Source organism: Phyllobates terribilis, unplaced genomic scaffold (assembly GCF_046119375.1).
Source record: "Phyllobates terribilis strain yellow unplaced genomic scaffold, ASM4611937v1 Scaffold_2__4_contigs__length_985480577, whole genome shotgun sequence".
Taxonomy (NCBI): domain Eukaryota; kingdom Metazoa; phylum Chordata; class Amphibia; order Anura; family Dendrobatidae; genus Phyllobates; species Phyllobates terribilis.
Window position 1 is genome coordinate 736,241,174 of NW_027362762.1, and position 21,975 is coordinate 736,263,148.

The 21,975-nt window shown below is 45.6% G+C and overlaps 1 protein-coding gene across 1 annotated transcript in view; it reads left to right on the plus strand.

Moving 5' to 3' along the window:
* LOC141247594 (cryptochrome-1-like) overlaps positions 1-21,975 on the plus strand; it is a 96,937-nt gene that overhangs the window by 36,888 nt on the left and 38,074 nt on the right. Inside the window, exon 6 of the mRNA XM_073669242.1 lies at positions 2,011-2,121. Within this exon, the coding sequence (XP_073525343.1) occupies positions 2,011-2,121 (111 nt within the window). The remainder of the gene's footprint in view (positions 1-2,010; positions 2,122-21,975) is intronic.

Consider the following 21,975-nt stretch of genomic DNA (forward strand, 5'->3'; position numbering starts at 1 on the left):
AGGAGGCAAGCAATTTCCCACAGAAAAGTACCAGCAGTAATGTTCAGGCCACATTTCAAGTGCAAGCAGCTTTAGAGGACTTCCTGGGAGAAATGACACGCAGGGTACATACAGTTTCCCTCTATGCCAGTCCTTTCACCGAGCTAAATACAACTCTTAGCAAAAAAAGTTGTGGACTGGCTCCGTACCGTCCCTGGCCACATTCACTTGTCCACGTGTTTGTGGTTAGGCGGTCCTTCCCAGTAAGTGCACTGGGGAGAGCATGGGTAATGTTGTGGGACCCGTGCTTGTGGAAGGCGGAGGCGATACCGGGAAATATAGTGGCGGCTGGGGACCGAGTATGGCTGCCTGCATACTTGCACTTGCATTTCAAGGAAAGGGGTAGGGACAACTGAACGCTGCAGTGGGACAAGGACGTGGACGGTGATTGTTGCAAGTCTGCAACGACAGGTGCATGGCGGGAGGCATCTTCGCATGCACCAAGGATCACTTATGATGGGCAAACTTTTAGTTAGTGACCTGGGAGTCAGAGATGTTTCCAGAGGTCTTCCCCATGCTGTTCCCATGTCTTTTCAGCACTGTATGCATGTGTCTGACGATGTGTCACACACCACATGGCCAGATAAGGTTGTAAAATGTTAAAATGAAATTTCCTGGTGAATGCATTTGTCTTGGTTGAAAGCAATTCAAAAGTGCAAAAGCGCATCAAAAACGCTACGTGTGAACATAGCCCAAGGAGTGGAGGAGTATTTTTGTTTTTGGTTATTTATTTTGCCTTCTATACAAGTCATTACCCTGGAAAGGATGTTCCTTAACATATTTCCCAGGAAAATCCATTTTGGTTTAGTTTTTGTATGTTTTATTGTGAGTCCGTAAAAGTGGTGTAATACTCTGACCACTTTGCTGACAGCAGTGATCAGTGAGTCGGAGATGCTTCCAGGGGTCTTCCCCATGCTGTTCCTATGTCATTTGAGCACTGTTCCCATCGATTTTGGCAATTATTAGGCCCTCTGCAGACCGCCGGGGGGAGCCGCCTGAAAAATGCTCGAGTTTCCCATAGACTTACATTGGGCTCGTTGCTCGGGTCGAGCACCCGATTATTCCAATTTGCTCAACCCGAGTATTTTAGTGCTCGCTCATCACTAATCCCAATCTTATGATGTTACGGTATATTACTAGGATAAACCAAAACATTATGGTTCCAGGGGTCTCGTCTCTAAAACCTATGTCCACAGCTTTTTTTTTTTGCCTAAAAAAGGCTCTAATAAGGTGCAGGCTTATTGACTGTTTCTAACAATGCAAACTGTAATTCATCTTAAGAACAAGGAAGCACAGCCAAGGACAAGGTGGCTAGTACAAGAAGCAGTTCCCTGCCATCTTCCCTGCCATCTGAGCAGCACGGAGGCTCAGTGGTTAGCACTGCAGCCTTGCAGTTCTGGGGTACTGGGTTCAAATCCCACCAAGGACAACATCTGCAAGGAGTATGTTTGTTCTCCCCGTGTTTGTGTGGGTTCCTCCCATACTCCAAAGACATACTGATAGGGAAGTTTGAATGTGACACCCAATGGGAACAGTGTCTATAATGTCTGTAAAGCCCTATGGAATTAATGGTACTATATAAGTGAGTAAAATAAATAATAAATAAGTCTTCTTCCTACCTGGATAATATGACAGGTCTTTCCCTATACACACACACAAAGGGAGAGACCTGTCAGTTTAGCTAAGCAGGTGGGAAGAAGGCTGCCAAGACACACAACATGAACTACTCCCCTTGTAACCGGTTGCACTTTTAACTATGTTTCTCTCTGACAGACTTCAGCCTTACAGAGTAAAACATGATGTTTTTAATGTAGGAGCTGATTTTTGATTCATGCTGTCCGTGATTCAGGCAGCGTTAATAAGCAGATTGGTTCTCTTTAATGGCTTTTCCACATGCGAGTTTAATACATTTTAAGTTGGTAAGACTTTTAATTTACATTTGATTTGTTTGATTTTTTTTCTCTATTTAAGGTCAAGATTATCCTCTTCCCATGGTGGATCACAAAGTTATCAGTGAGCATAATTTGCAATTGATGAGGCTTGTTCGCGAACAGCAGCATAATACTGCACAGCTTACACAAGGTAAAAAGTAGTATGGCACAGGTTATTAATCTTAACAATATGATCTGGCAAGACAGAAAATGGAAATAATAGATTCATAGAATCATAGAATGGTAGAGTTGGAAGGGACCTCCTGGGTCATCTGGTCCAACCCCCTGCTCAAAGCAGGATTCTCTAAATCATCTCAGACAGATGTCTGTCCAGCCTCTGTTTGAAGACTTCCATTGAAGGGGAACTCACCACCTCTCGTGGCAGCCTGTTCCACTCATTGATCACCCTAACTGTCAAAAAGTTTTTTCTAATATCTAATCTGTGTCTCCTCCCATTCAGTTTCATCCCATTGCTTTTAGTCTTTCCTTGTGCAAATGAGAATAAAGATGATCCTTCTACAATGTGACAGCCCTTGAGATATTTGTAGACAGATATTAAGTCTCCTCTCAGTCTTCTTTTTTGCAAGCTAAACATTCCCAAATCCTGTAACCGTTCCTCATAGGACATGGTTTGCAGACCCGTCACCATTCTGCTTGCTCTTCTCTGAACTTGCTCCAGTTTGTCAGTGTCTTTTTTAAAATGTGGTGCCCAAAACTGGACACAGTATTCCAGATGAGGTCTGACCAAAGAGGAGTAAAGACCGATAATGACTTCATATGATCTAGACTGTATGCTTCTGTTAATACATCCCAGAATTGTATTTGCCTTTTTTGCTGCTGCATCACACTGTTGACTCATGTTGAGTCTATGATCTATTAGTATAACTAAGTCTTTTTCACATGTACTGTTGCTTAGCTCTATTCCTCCCATTCTGTATATAATTTTTAAATTTTTATTGCCCAGATGTAGTACTTTGCATTTTTCCCTGTTAAAAACCATTCTATTAGTTGCTGCTCACTGCTCCAGTTTATTTAGGTCTTTTTGAATTCTCTCTCTCTCTTCTCTAGTGTTAGCTATCCCTCCTAGCTTTGTGTCATCAGCAAAATTAATCAGTATACCCTCAATTCCTTCATCTAAATCATTGATAAAGACGTTGAACAATACAGGTCCCAGGAAAGAGCCCTCTGGTACCCCACTTCAGACATTCATCCAACTGGATGTGAAGCCATTTACGACCACTCTTAGAGTTCGATCACTAAGCCAGTTATGAATCCACCTAACAGTTGCCTTGTCCATTCCATACTTGTTCATTTTTTCAATAAGGATGGTGTGAGATACTTTGTCAAATGCTTTGCTGAAGTCAAGATATACTATATCTACAGCATTTCCCTGATCCACCCAGTCAGTGATTCTGTCATAGGAGGAAATTAAGTTAGTCTGACATGACTTGTTAGTTACAAACCCATGCTGACTCTGGTTAATCACTTCATTCTTATCCAGGTACTTACATATGACTCGCCCCCTGGGCCGTGGGGTACCCGGAACCGGGCCTTCTTGTGCACGGTGCTGATGGGGGTAGTAGTGGCAACCCGATCCCGTGGCTCAGGGGGGTCAGACCAAATTGTGGCAGTCTATTTATCTGTGTTTTGGAATGTCCAACTACGCCACCCGTGGATTTCGGTCAGGGATGACCGCCGCTGCAAGGCAGACCGCTGAGGCTGGTGTTGGTGTGCAGCACAGGGATAGGATAACTCCCCACGGGAAGAGTGTAGCCTCGGGGCAATGTAGGTGGATGCTGGGGGTGATGGTGCAGGCGCAGAATAAATCACACAGAGTCCAATGGTGCAGTTCAGGCCTTTTACTCACAGTTGATATCCAAGTCACCTCTGTCAGCAATGACTGCCCAAGCCGTGTTGCGTCCACCAGGTGAGGGGCTCGGTCAACCCCCAGGCAACTCAGGAGTGTGGCACAGGACCCCCTTCTATCCTTTCTCTGGCCTCTCGTGGCCCACCAGTGACCACGCTTCAGTCCGGCTGCCTCGGGCCTTCTCTGGTAAAACTTGGCGCCAGTTTCCCTGACCCTATGTGGTGCCTTCCTAGCGGGTGTAGCAAGGGGTCGCACCAATAAATGATCACGACCTCCGGTTCTTGGCTGAGGGATGATTTACCTCCACCAACTTGGGAATCCGGTACCCTTCCACGGCCTGACCCTTCACCCGATATAACGCGGGCTTGCAACGGTTGCTGTCCGTTCTGCTCTCTTAGGATCCCTTCTGCCTTCTTGTTTCTGGAGCCTTTCTACTCCTCTGTCTCTCCTCTTTCCTTCCTTCTCCTTCTCCTCTTCTCCTCTCTGGCCCCGGCCTTCTCTCCAGGCCTGCCTCATGGAGCTGAGCTCAGGTTGAGCCTCGGCTCCCTGTCAGCTCTCTCCTCCTTCACTCTGCTCTGCTTCTCTGAACTACTCACTGACTAAAGATGGCTCCCACCTTTTATCTGCTTCTCTGTGTCTGAGCTCAGGTGACCTGCACCCAATGAGCTCCTTCCTATGCTCCAGAAACTGTCCCCTTCTGCTCCTACATCACTGGGTTCTCTCCCCCCTCCCCACTCCAGCCAGGGACATGGTCAGTTGTGCCTGCATAAATGGGAGCGCCGTCGAGCTGTCCGAGGACATAGTCAGTCGTGCCTGCATAAATGGGAGCACCATCGAGCTGTCCCCCGGAAATGGGGTGAGTGTGTGTATGCAGCTAACTGAACCCTGGTCCACACTCCATCCTTACCTGGGAGTGGAATATCACACCTCTGGTTGAGGTGCAATACCCCTGTAGCAACCGAACCCTCGGGGAGCTACACATACATGTTGTTTAATAATTTGTTCAAAGATCTTTCCTGGTATAGAAGTCAGACTCACTGGCCTATAGTTCCCTGGCTCCACCTTCTTCCCCTTTTTGAAGATAGGAACAACATTTGCTCTTCTTCAGTCTTCTGGGACTTCTCCTGTTCTCCAAGAATTTTCAAAGATTATGGAGAGTGGTTCCCATTCCATTCCCATCTTTCCCATCCAGTTAAATGTTACACGCACGCCGCTAGGTTCAGATAGGGCGAGACGGGTTTCATGAATTTTTTGGAATCCAGGGGGAACGGTTACTCAGGGCGACCATAGACCATGTGTTGCAGCTTCTCTCAGGCACACGATAGATTCAATTGCTGACCAGACACATCTGACAAAGAGTATTTTTCAACAATTTAACAGTGGAATTTAATCTGAAGCACGGCCTGTGCAATTCAGGGATATTACAGCAATAATCTTCATTACCGTATAGTCTGAGTTTCTTGAGCAACCAGCTCCAGTAACAATACAGCAGTTTCTTCACAAGGCACAGTATTACAGTCTCTTCAGTAGCCTAATTCAGCATAGATTAGATCTCTTAGCAGCACAACTCTATGCATACACCACCACAGGCTTTTCCTTCACAAGGACAGAATAGTACACAGCATTCTTTATCCTGCATGGAGATGGAGGGGGGGAGGGTTTGATGAGGGAGATGATCCCTATGACACAATTCTTTCCAGTCCTTATCTTCCTGCCCGATAATTTGCTCTGTTAGTTCAGGGAGTTTATCTGACCTGTGTTTAGTTTCTCTCCTGATCTGAATCCTGTTCAGTTGCCTTCTGTCAGATCCAGATAACACACCACCTTTCTCTTCGCCTTCAGCCAGACTACAATAACAAGTTCCCCACAATCCCCCTGGGGCTCTGCTAAAACACTCCCTGTATCCTGTGACTGTGTTAACCCCTCTAGTTGCTGGATGCTTTTGAAGCACAACATTTCCTGTCCCCTGTGCTTGTGTTATTTGTAACAGTTGCTGAATGCTTTTGAAGCAACAGTACTACTTTTGCATGTCACATAAAGATACACTGTGTGCAGAATTATTAGGCAAGTTGTATTTAGAGGATTATTTTTATTATTGATCACCAACTATGTTCTCAATCAACTGAAAAGACTCATAAATATCCAAGCTTAATATTTTTGGAAGTTGGAGTGTTTTTTTTTTTAGATTTGGCTATCTTAGGAGGATATCTGTTTGTGCAGGTAACTATTACTGTGCAGAATTATTAGGCAACTTAATAAAAACCAAATATAATCCCATCTCATTTGTTTATTTTCACCAGGTAAACCAATATCAGTGCACAAAATTTAGAAATAAACATTTCTGACATGCAAAAACAAAAAACAAAAAAATTAGTGATCAATATAGCCACCTTTCTTTATGATGACACTCAACAGCCTTCTATCCATAGATTCTGTCAGTTGCTTGATCTGTTTTCGATCAACATTGTGTGCAGCAGCCACCACAGCCTCCCAGACACTGTTCCGAGAGGTGAACTGTTTTCCCTCCCTGTAGATCTCACATTTTATGATGGACCACAGGTTCTCTATGGGGTTCAGATCAGGTGAACAAGGGGGCCATGTCATTATTTTTTCTTCTTCTAGACCTTTACTGGCCAGCCACGCTGTGGAGTAGTTGGATGCATGTGATGGAGCATTATCCTGGATGAAAATCATGTTTTTCTTGAACGATACCGACTTTTTCCTGTACCACTGCTTGAAGAAGTTGTCTTCCTGAAACTGTCAGTAGGTCTGGGAGTTGAGCTTCACTCCATCCTCAACCCGAAAAGGTCCCACAAGTTCATCTTTGATGATACCAGCCCATACCAGTACCCCACCTCCACCTTGCTGGCGTCTGAGTCGGAGTGGAGCTCTCTGCCCTTTACTGATCCAGCCTCTAGCCCATCTGTCTGGCCCATCAAGAGTCACTCTCATTTCATCAGTCCATAAAACCTTTGAAAAATCAGTCTTAAGATATTTCTTGACCCATTCTTGACGCTTTATCTTATGTTTCTTGTTCAAAGTTGGTCGTTTTTCAGCCTTCCTTACCTTGGCCATGTCCCTGAGTATCGCACACCTTGTGCTTTTTGATACTCCAGTAACATTGCAGCTCTGAAATATGGCAAAACTGGTGGCCAATGGCATCTTGGCAGCTTCACGCTTGATTTTCCTCAATTCATGGACAGTTATTTTGCGCCTTTTTTGGCCAACACGCTTCTTGCGACCCTGTTGGCTATTTGCCATGAAACGCTTCATTGTTCGGTGATCACGCTTCAAAAGTTTGGAAATTTCAAGACTGCTGCATCCCTCTGCAAGACATCTCACAATTTTGGACTTTTCAGAGCCCGTCAAACCTCTCTTCTGACCCATTTTGCCAAAGGAAAGGAAGTTGCCTAATAATTAAGCACACCTTTTATAGGGTTTTGATGTTATTAGTCAACACCCCTCCTCATTACAGAGATGCACATCACCAGATTTACTTAATTGGTAGTTGGCTCTCAAGCCTATGCAGCTTGGAGTAGGACAACATGTATAAAAAGTATCAAGGTGATCAAAATACGCCTAATAATTCTGCACGCGGTGTATAATTCCTGATTTTTATAACCTATATTGTCAGATTTTTACATTGAAGGTGAGCCCTGACAATGAATAGCTCTAGTTTTAAAACTCCACAGTCTGATACTGCCTGTCCACACTATTTGCAAGTGCTATATGCAAACGTTCCAGTGTATCCACTGATCTATTGCTTTAGTCTCTTTCCTTTGCATTTTATTGTAAAAGCTTTCAAGGAGAAACTTATTACAAGCATGAGGCAGTGGAAATAAGCTGAAGCTGCATCACAATATTACTCGATCCTCTTTATCATATTCCAAGGTGACACACTCACCTTGCCTTAAAATGGAAATGTGGCTATGTTTGCATGAAGCCACATCCCCACTGAAGTACTGTATATAAAGATACATTGGGCAGGAATTGTTGCACCCACATTGACCCTATAGATGAGGATGCCATTGAAGGTTTTATAGCATGATGTGTAAAGGGTAAGTAAACAAGTAGAGATCACAGTGTGGCCATGAACAGCATCGTCATGTTGTGTTTCCACGAAGTTATGCTATTTTAAAATTACTAATGACTGCATATTTTTTCAGGTCAACATCCGTTTTATCCCTAAAACTGCATTGCAAATAACAAATCTTTTTGAAAACTTGGAAAATATCTGATAAGAGCACATGTCTGTTTTCAGTGCTTTGCGTCCATTACATGAGAAATTGCCCTTATAGAAAGTTCCTTTGTGGAAAATTACAATTCCCTGCAGGTCCTGACATACTGTGGCTGTTAGTGTATTCTGAGATTTACAGTTCCTCAATTAGAAGTAAGTGAATCCGAGAGGTTAACTATTTGTGGATTGACTGTAGACTTTAAATGTCCAGGAAATCTGAAAATTGCTCTTAAGTGATGTTTTAAACAGTCCCTGCAAAGTAAGCAGCTGCTCATAGAGAGGGCAGAGATGGTTTAGTACCATCTATGCTTTCCCAATCACTGTATACACAGTGCTGTGTATAACAGACCCATATCAACTCTGTTATGCAAACTGGAGATTGAATTTGCCTTGTTACTGAGGATAGTATACCTGCCCAAGTTACAGGGAAAATCAGATTACAAAAAAGTATTAAAATGTTAATATGGACCCCCAAAGTTTTGTTCTGATTTTATGGGGGCACGGTTTGTGAAATAAATTATAAAATTTAGTAGAAAATAAAGAAGGAAAAAATAAATAAAAAAATAAGCCGCTGCCATTTCTAATTGCCCAGTCCTCTTGGAAAATAGATATATAAAAATTTAAGTGAATAATAGATGCGTATTTCTGTACCCCACCCCGAATATTTCCTAATATCGGCAAAAAAAATTAAAAATACAATCTGAATATACTAAAGAGTAGGCTTAATGATGGGCGAGCACTAAAATACTCGGGTGCTCGACCCTAGCAACGAGCCCAATGTAAGTTTATGGGAAACTCGAGCATTTTTCAGGCGGCTCCCCCTGACGGTCTGCAGAGGGCCTAAAAATTGCCCAAATCGATGGGAACAGTGCTCAAATGACATGGGAACAGCATGGGGAAGACCCCTGGAAGCATTTCTGACTCCCAGGTCACTGCTGTCAACAACGTTGTCAGAGTATTACACCACTTTTACAGACTCAATAAAACATACAAAAACGAAACCAAAATGGATTTTCCTGGGAAATATGTTATGGAACATCCTTTCCTGGGTAGTGACTTGTATATAAGGCAAAATAAATAACCAAAACAGAAATACTCCTTCACACCTTGGGCTATGTTTACACGTAGCGTTTTTGATGCATTTTTGCACTTTTGCATTGCTTTCAACTGTGACAAATGCATTCACCGGGAAATGTCATTTTAACATTTTACAACTTTATCTGGCCATGTGGTGTGTGAGACATGATCAGACACATCCTGTTTCATTTATGAAGTAGGGACTCTGGAAGTCACAAAGCCTATTTTCATAGGGCCATCAGACGGCCTTTACTATTCTTAAAGGGCCCTTGCTATTCTTAGAGAGCCATCAGCCGTCTATGCTTTGTTGTTCCCATTACTAAAGAGTGGTCTCCTATACTGTTATTGTGTATGCAGTGAGTGGCAGGGCTGCCCAAAATTTGGACGCATCCCAATACGCTTTGAAAATTTGGACGCACCCCAATACCCCTTTGAAGAAACTTAGAGGAGGGCCTCCTGAAAACAATGTTCCCATTATTAGGAAATGGGTCTCCCATTGTGTTTGCCTATGCAGTGAATGCAAGGGTTGCCAAAAATTTGGAGGCACTCCAATGCCCCTTGGAAGAGACGTGGACGTCAGAGGGCCTCTTGAAAACAATGTTCCCATTATTAGGAAGTGGGTCTCCCATAGTGTTGGCCTATGCAGTGAATGCAAGGGCTGCCAAAAATTGGGAGGCACTCCAATGCCCCTTGGAAGAGACATATAGGGCCTCATGAAAAAATGTTACCATTATCAAGAAATGGGTCTCCCATTGTGTTGGCCTATGCAGTGAATGCAAGGGCTGAAAAAAAAAATTGGGAGGTACTCCAATGCCCCTTGGAAGAGATGTAGAGGGCCTCATAAAAAAATGTTCCCATTAGAAAGGAGCAGGTCTCCTATACTTGTAATGCCCATTAACTAAGTGCATGGGCTGACAAACATTTACCCCTGGGGGGTATACATGACATACTGTATAAAAATTTTTTTTACGGGCATCATAAATAGAGATGAGCGTTGTTCGACTCGAACTGTTCGCCAATCTCAAATTCGAGCTGTTTTGGGCGGTGTTCGAGCCGTTCGGCGAACACGAATGATTTGAGAAAAATTCGGCTGTTCGAGGTTATGCTCGATAACTGTTCGTGCACCAAAATCATAACTGGATTTTTTCTCAGTAGTGATGAAAATTAATGTTAATACGCAGTTTGAGTGTACAGCGGGGCGGGGGGAGGGGCAGGGGATGGATCTCTGCAGGAATAATGAAGATCTCCATTTTTTTTTCTCTTTCCCGCATTTACAGTGGGGAGGTGCAATCTGTCAGCCTATCAGCAGCGCACACACGGAGCGAAGTGCTTTTTTTCACACAAGCAAGGGCATGTGTCATTGGCAGTGTATGTCACATGTCCTTGCCCTATAAGACCCAGCCATTTTCCCCGTCACCACCATTTTCTCACTGCTGCAGCTGCGTGTTAGACGGCACCGCTGTTGCTGTGTGCGCTATACCTTGTTAATTTCAAGCCAATTTTCGCACAAATCTACAGATAGCTTGGGAGTAGGGAATAGTTGTGATTGCAGTCCTTTTAAGGACTAGGTTACATCATTTCATACGACTTTTATCAAGCAGGTCTGTGCTCTTAAATAGATAGGTTGGGAGTAAAGACTAATTGTAATTGCAGTCCTTTTCAGGGTTAGGTTACATCAATTCCTATCACTTTTTGCCAGGCAGGTCTGTGCCAGTGCTGTGCAAGTTTTTTTCACAGCATTTGGCTGAATCTAGCAAAGCTAATCCTTTTTAGCCTATTGCAGAGTGTGTTAGTCAGTGGAGTAGCCTATCTGTGTTGCAAGCTACACCACCTGTGTATAGAATACCAATTTTTTTACTGCACCTAGTGAAGTAAAACCTTTTGGGCATAGCATCATTCTATTAGTCCATCTATACTGACCTCCATAAGGTTGCAAATTGAATATAATTTTTTTCTGCATCTAACTCTGAAAAAATATTTGGCCTTCTAGCAGTGTGTGGGACTTTCTCTATTAGTCCATCTATACTGACCTCCATCAGGTTGCAAATTAAAAATAATTTTTATCTGCATCTAGCTCTGAAAAAATATTTGGCCTTCTAGCAGTGTGTGGGACTTTCTCTATTAGTCCATCTATACTGACCTCCATCAGATTGCAAATTCAAAATAATTTTTTGTCTGCATCTAGCTCTGAAAAAATATTTGGCCTTCTAGCAGTGTGTGGGACTTTCTCTAATTGTCCATCTATACTGACCTCCATCAGGTTGCAAATTCAAAATAATTTTTTGTCTGCATCTAGCTCTGAAAAAATATTTGGCCTTCTAGCAGTGTGTGGGACTTCCTCTATTAGTCCATCTATACTGACCTCCATCAGGTTGCAAATGAAAAATAATTTTTATCTACATCTAGCTCTGAAAAAATATTTGGCCTTCTAGCAGTGTGTGGGACTTTCTCTATTAGTCCATCTATACTGACCTCCATCAGGTTGCAAATTAAAAATAATTTTTTTCTGCATCTAGCTCTGAAAAAATATTTGGCCTTCTAGCAGTGTGTGCGACTTGTTCTATTAGTCCATCTATACTGACCTCCATCCGGTTGCAAATTGAATATCATTTTTTTCTGCATCTAGCTCTGAAAAAATATTTGGGCTTCTAGCAGTGTGTGGGACTTGTTCTATTAGTTCATCTATACTGACCTCCATCAGGTTGCAAATTAAAAATAATTTTGATCTGCATCTAGCTCTGAAAAAATATTTGGCCTTCTAGCAGTGTGTGGGACTTTCTCTATTAGTCCATCTATACTGACCTCCATCAGGTTGCAAATGAAAAATAATTTTTATCTGCATCTAGCTCTGAAAAAATATTTGGCCTTCTAGCAGTGTGTGGGACTTTCTCTATTAGTCCATCTATACTGACCTCCATCAGGTTGCAAATGGAATATAATTTTTTTCTGCATCTAGCTCTGAAAAAATATTTGGCCTTCTAGCAGTGTGTGGGATTTTCTCTGTTAGTCCATCTATACTGACCTCCATCAGGTTGCAAATTCAAAATAATTTTTTGTCTGCATCTAGCTCTGAAAAAATATTTGGCCTTCTAGCAGTGTGTGGGACTTTCTCTGTTAGTCCATCTATACTGACCTCCATCAGGTTGCAAATTCAAAATAATTTTTTGTCTGCATCTAGCTCTGAAAAAATATTTGGCCTTCTAGCAGTGTGTGGGACTTTCTCTATTAGTCCATCTATACTGACCTCCATCAGGTTGCAAATGAAAAATAATTTTTATCTGCATCTAGCTCTGAAAAAATATTTGGCCTTCTAGCAGTGTGTGGGACTTTCTCTATTAGTCCATCTATACTGACCTCCATCAGGTTGCAAATTCAAAATAATTTTTTGTCTGCATCTAGCTCTGAAAAAATATTTGGCCTTCTAGCAGTGTGTGGGACTTTCTCTATTAGTTCATCTATACTGACCTCCATCAGGTTGCAAATGAAAAATAATTTTTATCTGCATCTAGCTCTGAAAAAATATTTGGCCTTCTAGCAGTGTGTGGGACTTTCTCTATTAGTCCATCTATACTGACCTCCATCAGGTTGCAAATGAAAAATAATTTTTATCTGCATCTAGCTCTGAAAAAATATTTGGCCTTCTGGCAGTGTGTGGGACTTTCTCTATTAGTCCATCTATACTGACCTCCATCAGGTTGCAAATGAAAAATAATTTTTATCTGCATCTAGCTCTGAAAAAATATTTGGCCTTCTAGCAGTGTGTGGGACTTTCTCTATTAGTCCATCTATACTGACCTCCATCAGGTTGCAAATGAAAAATAATTTTTATCGGCATCTAGCTCTGAAAAAATATTTGGCCTTCTAGCAGTGTGTGGAACTCATTGTATTAGGCCATCTATACCAAGCTCCACCAGCTTGTAAATTAATAATAATTTTTAGCTGCATCTAGCCCTGAAAATAATTTTTCTTCCCAATAGTGGTAGCAATAGAAATATGGGGCGCGCGCCTGCTTACAAAAATATACGCTTCATAACAAAAAACACCAGCCTAGTGCACTGCATTAATAAGATGGCATCATCCTCTCTCCCAGTGCTAGGTCTACTACCCAGGCTAGCATTCCTGTGCCTAAAACACAATGTATGGGTCCGCGCTAGCCACTATGCTGAGGGGTCTAAAGCTGCTGCTAACGCTTTATAACAATTCAATTGGCAGATTTTCACAGAGGTCTTCCACAACGCCCACCCATCGGGCAACAGTTGCCCACCTTCCCTATGGGATCTAGTGGCGAATAGTTGATGCCATTAATCAGAGCGTCAGTTGCCCCGTCGACTTGGCAAGCATACGGTAAGGCATGGGAAGAGTGGACACGACTAGTAGCAGGCAGACGGGTTGACCAATGTGAACAAGCCAGATCACAAGTCACCATAGAATTTCTCCACCAGCTAATTATGAGGGGCATATCAGGGGCGTCAGCGCAGCGGTGTCTGACCGGAGTAGCATTTCACTTCCAACTACTGAATTGGGGAGATGTGACAAAGGTTCATCATCAGACAATCCATAAAAGGGTGGAAAAAGGGTCAGCCAAGTCAGGAGTGTAGACGTCCCGTCACTAAAACTGATTTCTCACATCATATCCCTAACACTATTAACCTGACACTCACAATTTGAAGCAACACTACTGTCTACTGCATTTGTGATCGCCTTCTTCGGGGCGCTATGCATAAGCGAATTAGTCCCTCAATCCAAAATTACCACCAGTGGAGGCTTATTATACAGGACGTAGTCATAGCCAATAATGCAATACGTCTACGCATACACAAATCGAAAACGGTTCCAGTGGGCAGGGGCACTTGGGTACTTCTACAACCCACAAACGGTACATTAAGTCGGGTAACAATAGTAAAAACATATCTAAACATCAGATCACAAAGTAATTTCTTCCTATCACACATTGATGGAATGCCATTATCAAGATACCAGTTCCAAGCTATATTTAATAAATGCATAAGATCGGCAGGGAACCACCCCAAAGATTACGGGACACACTCATTCCGCATAGGCGCGGCCACGGAAGCAGCAAGAGCAGGACTGTCAGAAACGGAAGTTCTGAGGATAGGGAGATGGCGATCCACGTGTTTGGCAAGATACATAAGACCGGACTTGTTATCCTAACGTGGTTTGTTTCTTTTACAGGTGACGCTAAGCCAACAGTGTGGGTGATAGGCCACTTGTATATGTATTGGGCAGAAAAAAGGGCGAAAGTCTGCCCAGGCGGGAGGAAATTAGAGTTTCATAACACATATTTCAACTAGAGAGGTATTAGAGGCCCGCTATGGCCACAGGTACTAATGGAGGTAATCAAGGTAGGGAGAGAGGCAAAATGTCCGGTCATCTTAGTTATACAGGCCGGGGGAAACAACCTAGGTCATCACAACAGCGCATAACTAATGGCAATAATGAAACTAGACACTGAGCGCTTCAGAGAATTTTTCACAAAACTAGCTATAGTATGGTCAGAGATTGTGCCGATAGCGGTATGGCAAGGTGCGCGAGACATCACGGCCATTGAACAGACAAGGCGGGTAATAAATATTCGGATGGCAAAATTTAGAAGAGACAGAGGCGGTGTAGTGGTACGACACCGACAACTGGAAGGAGATAAAGCAGGCCTCATACGGCCCGACGTTGTTCACTTAATGGATATTGTACTGGACATATTCCTGTCAGGACTCCAGGACGGAGTGGAACAAGCGTTAAGAGTGAAGGGTGGGGGTCTGAGTCCTGCATACGAGTACGCAGGATCCTCCGTGGCCTGGAAATAGAAAGGACATGTTGGAGACTTACACTTGTTGGCCAACTTGCCGGAGTGGAGACCCAGGGCATGCTGCAACAAGCTGAATTATTTTAGAAATAAAATGCCTTTCTAATGGAATGAGTATAAAGAGTTAATAAAGCTGTGACCGATCCTCACCCATCCAGTTGTAAGAGTTACATTATTGTATTGTCAAGGAAAGGGGGGCGGTAGGGGGGCTGAGCGTCTGGGTTTGGTTGGGGGTCCCCACAGTCTGCCTAGGCTAGATGCATTTAAAAATTCTTATTAGATACACAGGCGGTGCAGCTTGCCTCGCAGCTGGGCTACTACGCCCAAAGTATTGCCTAGGCTAGATGCAGTTAAAAATTCTACGCTGACTAGCAGACACTGAAGATTTGGAGCAGACCTCTGAGTAAACAGCTCTTCAGACTCAACCATCTGTGTTACCCCAAGCCATAGTGTATGTAGTTTCTTACAGTTAAAAGGGGGGGGAGCGACCCAACCCACCTGGAATTGACGATGCCAACGTCACGTAAGACACAGCAAGAGGACTCCAAAAAGAGTCTCCATTTTTTCCCAAAATTGTTGCACAGACACCACTTAACCTTAGAACGCATACCTGGGGCCTCGCAGTCCCGCCCTGTTAATTGTTTTCTATTTTCTGCAAGATTACTTTAGTTAGAATTTTGAAACTCTAGGTATTCTTCATGTATATAGTTGTTTGTCATTTGAGTTTGAGTTATTCCATGTTATTTGCACACGGGCCTAAAAGGCCCCAGGTATATGAAAGTGTAGATTTTTATGGTCATGCGTTCTAGGGTTAAGTGGCATCAATTGCCCCACAGTTGCTTAAAACGGTTGGTGAGGTGATTTTACCAAATCCTCAAGGTTTTAGTCTCCCAAGGATAACACAGGGGTAGAAAAGTCCTTGCGAATCCATGATTTGTTCATCTTTATGAACGTGAGTCTGTCTACATTCTCAGTGGACAGACGCGTGCGCTTATCTGTCAGCACACCACCAGCAGCGCTGAACACACGTTCAGAGAACACTGGCTGCAGGGCATGACAAGATCTCCAAGGCGTGAGTGGTGAGCTCCGGCCATTTTTCCAGATTGGAATACCAAAATGAGCAAGGGTCCAGTGACACAGTCATGGCTTCAATGTTCACTTGGAGATACTCCTGCACCATCCTCTCTAGGCATTGACTATGTGTCAGACTACTTGTCTCCTGTGACCTTGCAAAGGATGGTCTAAAATAGTGGTGAAACGATTCCACAAAATTGCTGTTACCAGCAGATACTGTGTTACTGTTACGGTTTGAGTGATGAAGACTCGACAGTCCCATGGTTGGCAAGTTAGAACTGTGAGATTCACTACGTGCACCACTGGTGTTTTGTGGAAAAGCACATGTAAGATTCTGCAACAGCGTCTGCAGATACTCCTGCATGCGTCAATCCCTTTTTATGGCTGGAATTATTTCGGTAAATTTACTTTTGTACCGGGGATCTAAGAGTGTGGCAACCCAGTAGTCGGGATTACTTCGAATTCTGACAATCTGAGGGTCATGTTGCAGGTAGTGCAGCAAGAAGGCACTCATGTGTCTTGCGCATCCAGGAGGACCAAGTCCTTGTTGTGTTGGTAGCGAGGTAAGAATCATGCTTCCTTCCTCTGCCCTCTCCCCCCAACCTCGCACAACAGAAATGTGATCAAGGTCTCCCTCATCTGATGAGTCTTCCATGCCCATCGCCAGTTCGTCCTCCACTTCTTCCTCGGCTCCTGCACCTTCCTCAACAGTTTGGCTGCTACCATGCGCCCTGGTTAATCCCTCTCCCCCACCCTCCCATGCCTGCTGCTTTGGTGCTACCAACCGTCTGGACCTTGGAGATGTTATCCCTTCTGCATACGACTCCTCCTCTACTTCCTCCACCTCCTCTTGTCCCACCACCTGACTCTGAATTCTGTTTATTGTGTGCTCCAGCATGTAAACCACCGGAATAGTCATGCTGATAATGGCATCGTCGTCAGCACTAAACATCTTCGTCGCCATTTCAAAACTGTGCAGAAGGGTTTGTGGCACCCCTGATGGTTCAGTCGCCACAGAGTTACTGCATCTCACCCAGAGGTGTGGTATCTCACCCTCAGGTAAGGAAGGCATATGGCTCGGGACCCTAACACCTGCATCCAACACATACCCGCAGTGGGGGTAGGGCGAGATTGCTCCTAAGGGAGGGCACAGTCCCAGGTCCCTAGCTGGTGGAAGGGTCCTATGTAGTGGGTGCTTAGGGGAGCAGCTTAGCGGAGCACATGACAGGGAGAGTATAAATAGGAAGCCATCTTAGAAAGAGCAAGCCAGTCAGAGGAGGGAAAGCGACAGGAGCAAAGACTCGGCATGAGCTCTGCTCCAGAGGCGGGCCTAGCCTGGGAGGCCCAGGACTGAAGGAGAGAAGAGAGGAGTTGGAGCAGGAAGGCTCCAGGAACCGAAGGGACCCTAGGGCTACGGGCCGTGCAGAAGGCCACCCGTACTCCTGCTGCTACCGGGAGGTAGAGGGGTCAGGCCAGATAAGGGGAACCGGTCCCTCAACTAGCGGAGAAACAGCACGGCTCAACTAGAAACCGGAGGCTGCAGCATTTCATGTACTGCAGGTAAAAGTCCACACCAGTCTCACTAAGAAGGTAGCCACATAGGACCCAGGGGACGGAACACAAGTCGCCCGCCAAGGCCCGAGGATACCGGATAGAAGTGTCACTGGGTGTGAGGTGCAGGGAGAAGGCCAGAGAAAGGACACACAGAAGGGGGTCCTGCTAAGTACTCCGGAGCTATCTGGGGGTGGACTGAGCCCCTCACTGAGTACGCACAGCACGACGGGTGAGATTGCTCTGGTACCTGTAATCTGGACTGCAACAACTGTGAGTAAAGATCTTGGGACTGCATCACACGGACTCTGTGTTCATTACTGACTCCCTGCACTACAACCACCATCATCCACCCACACTGCCCTGAAGCTACACTCTTCCTGTGGTGAGTAATAATACCATTGCTGCAAAACCACCAGCTTCAGAGGACTGTTCCGCAGCGGCGGCCCCTTTTGCCCCACTCCAGAGGTGGCGTAGTCGGACATTATAAAACCCATATATACAAATTACCCTTGGATTGACCGCCCTGGATCACGGACCGGGTCACCGCCACAGTGACTACAACCCCCAGCGTCTACCGGCCCGGCTCAGGGTACCCCACGGCCCAGGGGGCGCATCAACTTCATAGGTCCCTGATCTGAGACCACTCCTGCAGCGTGATTTGCCCCACCTCTGGATCTCGTTGGCCCAGGCTATACGTCAGAACGTATTGCACCAGGGCTTGTCGGTGCTGCCACAGTCTCTTTAACATGGTCAGAGTTGAATTCCACCGTGTCGGCACATCGCATTTCAGCCGGTGAACTGGCAGGCCCAACGACTTCTGTAGAGATGTAAGTCGTTGAGCTGCGGGATGCGAACGGCGGAAGTGAGCACACAGCGACCGTGCCCGAAGGCCAACTAGTCCGGGATAGTGGGCTATCAATTTATGGACAACCAGGTTCAACACGTGAGCCATACAAGGCACGTGTGTGACATTGCCCCGGCGAAGGGCCGCACCCAGGTTTGCAGCATTGTCGCACACGGCCTTCCCTAGTTGCAGGTCCAGTGGAGACAACCATTCATGAAACTGGGTCTACAGAGCTGACCACAACTCCTCAGCTGTGTGACTCACATTTCCCAGACATTTCAAAGTAAACACTGATGCCTTGAGCCCTGCTGCCAGCATAGTAAGGAGGTGTGCAGGATTCCTTCTGCGCAGTTAGAAAGCAGGTGGCATTACCAGACAGGCTTTGGGTGCAGGTGGAGGACCGAGAGAAGGTTAAGGAGGCAGAAGCAGTGGAGGAACTTCGAGATAAAGAGGATTGACGCACAACTCATGGGGACGGTAAGACTTGGACAGCAGCCCCTTGTCCTGCTGTCACCATAGTTACCCAGTGCCCAGTCAGCGACATGTAACGCCCCTGTCCATGCCTACTCGTCCAAGTGTCTGTGGTGAAATGCACCCTGTCACACACAGAGTTTCTCAAAGAAGCGGTGATGTTGTGTGCGACATGCTGGTGGAGCGCAGGCACACCTTTCTTTGAGAAAAGTAGTGCCGACTGGGCATCTGGTACTGGGGCACTGCGACGGACATAAGGTCTCGAAAATCCACTGTGTCCTCCAGGCGGAAAGGCAGCATTTCTGTAGCCAAGAGCTTGCAGATGGTGAAATTCAACCTCTTAGCTTTCTCATGGCTAGGAGGAAATGGTCTTTTACTTTTCCACAACTGAGGGACCGAGGGCTGGCTGTTGTGCTTAGACGGGGTTGAGTAGCGTGTCCTCGGCAAACTGCCGGTCTGTGAGGAAGATGCAGGTGGACATGTTAGGTTGCCTTGATCCAAAGGTGGTGCTATCGATGTCGGACAGCGCTCAACACCAGCAGGTGTTTCCACTTCCCAATGAACTGACGACCTGCCAATCACACTGGCTGTTGCAGGTAAAGAGGTTGCAGGTCTGCGTCCAAAAACATGTGTGACTGCTGTCCCCCCAGTCACAGAGGATGAAGAGGCCGCGGATGCACAAGAAGGGGCAGACGGTGGTTGGCCCAGCCTGCTAGGCCGCATTGTAGCACAGTGAGCTTCCCACTGCAACTTATGCTTCATATCCATGTGACGGTACATGCATGAAGTACTCAAACTATGGATTTTTTGGCCTCTACTTAGCTTTTGGTGACAAATATTACAGATAACACGAGTTGGGTCATCCTTATCATTCTGAATAAATGCCCAGGCTATGCAAGGCTTAGAGCCCATGCGACCTGAAGAGCCACTATGACTTGTGGTCAGAGGCAGAGTTGTGGTTGAGGATGCAGTTGTTGACGTGCTTCCAGTACTCCGCCTCTGTCCAGGAAGGCGCAACCTGACCTCGTCGTCAATAGCATCTGTGACGCCCCGCTGTGCTTGGTATCACAGATCCTAGAAGAGTGTATTGATGGAATCCTCAACAAGAGGCCCCCATAAACATTCACACATCTCCACCTTCCACCTCAGACCAGCAGAGGGAGCCCGTTAGGGATATAAATAGGGAAGGTGGAGCTAGACAGTTCAGTTCCTCTGAAGAGTTCCTGCAGTAGAGAAGCCTAAGAGAGGTCAGTCTGCAGTGGAGCTCAGTCTAGTCTAGAGAATTCAGTTAATAGTTCAGCAGTGGAGCACGAGGCTCCTGCTAGCTAGATTCAGTAAGGCATAACCGGAATCCCTGGAGAACTACAAGTCCCAGGATCGCTAAGGTGCTGATACGTAACAGAGCCAGTAGACGCTTAGGCCCCGCATAGTGGGAGCGTGAACACCAAGAGAAGGCCCTACCACAAGGTCAGCCAGCGCAGGACAGAGACAAAGTTAGGCCTAGCTCCATGGGACTATCCAGTATTCCCACCGGGTAAGGAGTAAGCAGGCTGCTACGTTGAACCCCTTACCTCACTACAACTGGGCGGAAACGCAAGACAGCGACCCTGCCGTCTGACTGGTGAAGGAGATGCTGACTCGCCCGGAGGCTTGCCTTGAACCAGACGCTCCGGAGGAAGCCAAACAACTATGGGCAGAGAAGAGTCGACTGTTCCTTTACAAGGGGAAGTTGTGCCGCAGAATGGTTAACTCCCGGACGCATGAACTACTCTGGCAAGTAGTGGTGCCACGAAGAGACGCAGCCATGGTGATGGAGGCATACCACGACGGAGCTGGACACTTCGGGTGGAAGAAGCTGGAGTTCCTGCTGCGCGAGCGATTCCACTGGGTAGGCATGAGGGGAACCATTGAGAAGTGATGCAGAGACTGTGGCCCGTGCAACCTGAGAAGGAAGGACCGTGCCAGCCAGAAGACTCCCCTGCAGTCCATCGTCACCCGGCAACCGTTGGAACTGGTAGCCTTGGATCATGTAAAACTGACCCCAAGCAGAAGTGGCTACGTCTACGCGTTAACCATCGTGGATCATTACTCCCGGTTCTTGGTTGTCGTCCCCGTCAAGGACTTAACGGCTCAAACAGCAGCTAGAGCCTTCCAGCAGCACTTTTGCCGTCCACACGGGTACCCGGACCAAGTGCTGACGGACCAGGGACCTGCCTTTGAAGCGGAGGTCTTCCAGGAATTCTGCAATCTGTATGGCTGCCGGAAGATAAGGACGACACCCTACCATCCGCAAACTAATGGACTTTGTGAGAAAATGAACCAGGTGGTAATGGATCTTTTAAAAACGTTGCCCCTGGAAGAACGCAGTCTGTGGCCTGAGAAGTTGCCCGATCTGGTGGACCTATACAACCACATCCCGGTAGGTTCCACCAACTGTACCCCGGCTTACCTAATGAGGGCAAGACCTGGTAAGTTACCTGTTGACCTGGAAACGGGAGGGGTATGGCCTCAGGGCAGCCGACGTGGAAGATGGGGGTAGCAGGAACCACTCAGAGACGGTGCGGTGTAATTCAGGGTCTTTACTGGTAACAACGATACCTCTCTTCTGACCCATTTTGCCAAAGGAAAGGAAGTTGCCTAATAATTAAGCACACCTTTTATAGGGTTTTGATGTTATTAGTCAACACCCCTCCTCATTACAGAGATGCACATCACCAGATTTACTTAATTGGTAGTTGGCTCTCAAGCCTATGCAGCTTGGAGTAGGACAACATGTATAAAAAGTATCAAGGTGATCAAAATACGCCTAATAATTCTGCACGCGGTGTATAATTCCTGATTTTTATAACCTATATTGTCAGATTTTTACATTGAAGGTGAGCCCTGACAATGAATAGCTCTAGTTTTAAAACTCCACAGTCTGATACTGCCTGTCCACACTATTTGCAAGTGCTATATGCAAACGTTCCAGTGTATCCACTGATCTATTGCTTTAGTCTCTTTCCTTTGCATTTTATTGTAAAAGCTTTCAAGGAGAAACTTATTACAAGCATGAGGCAG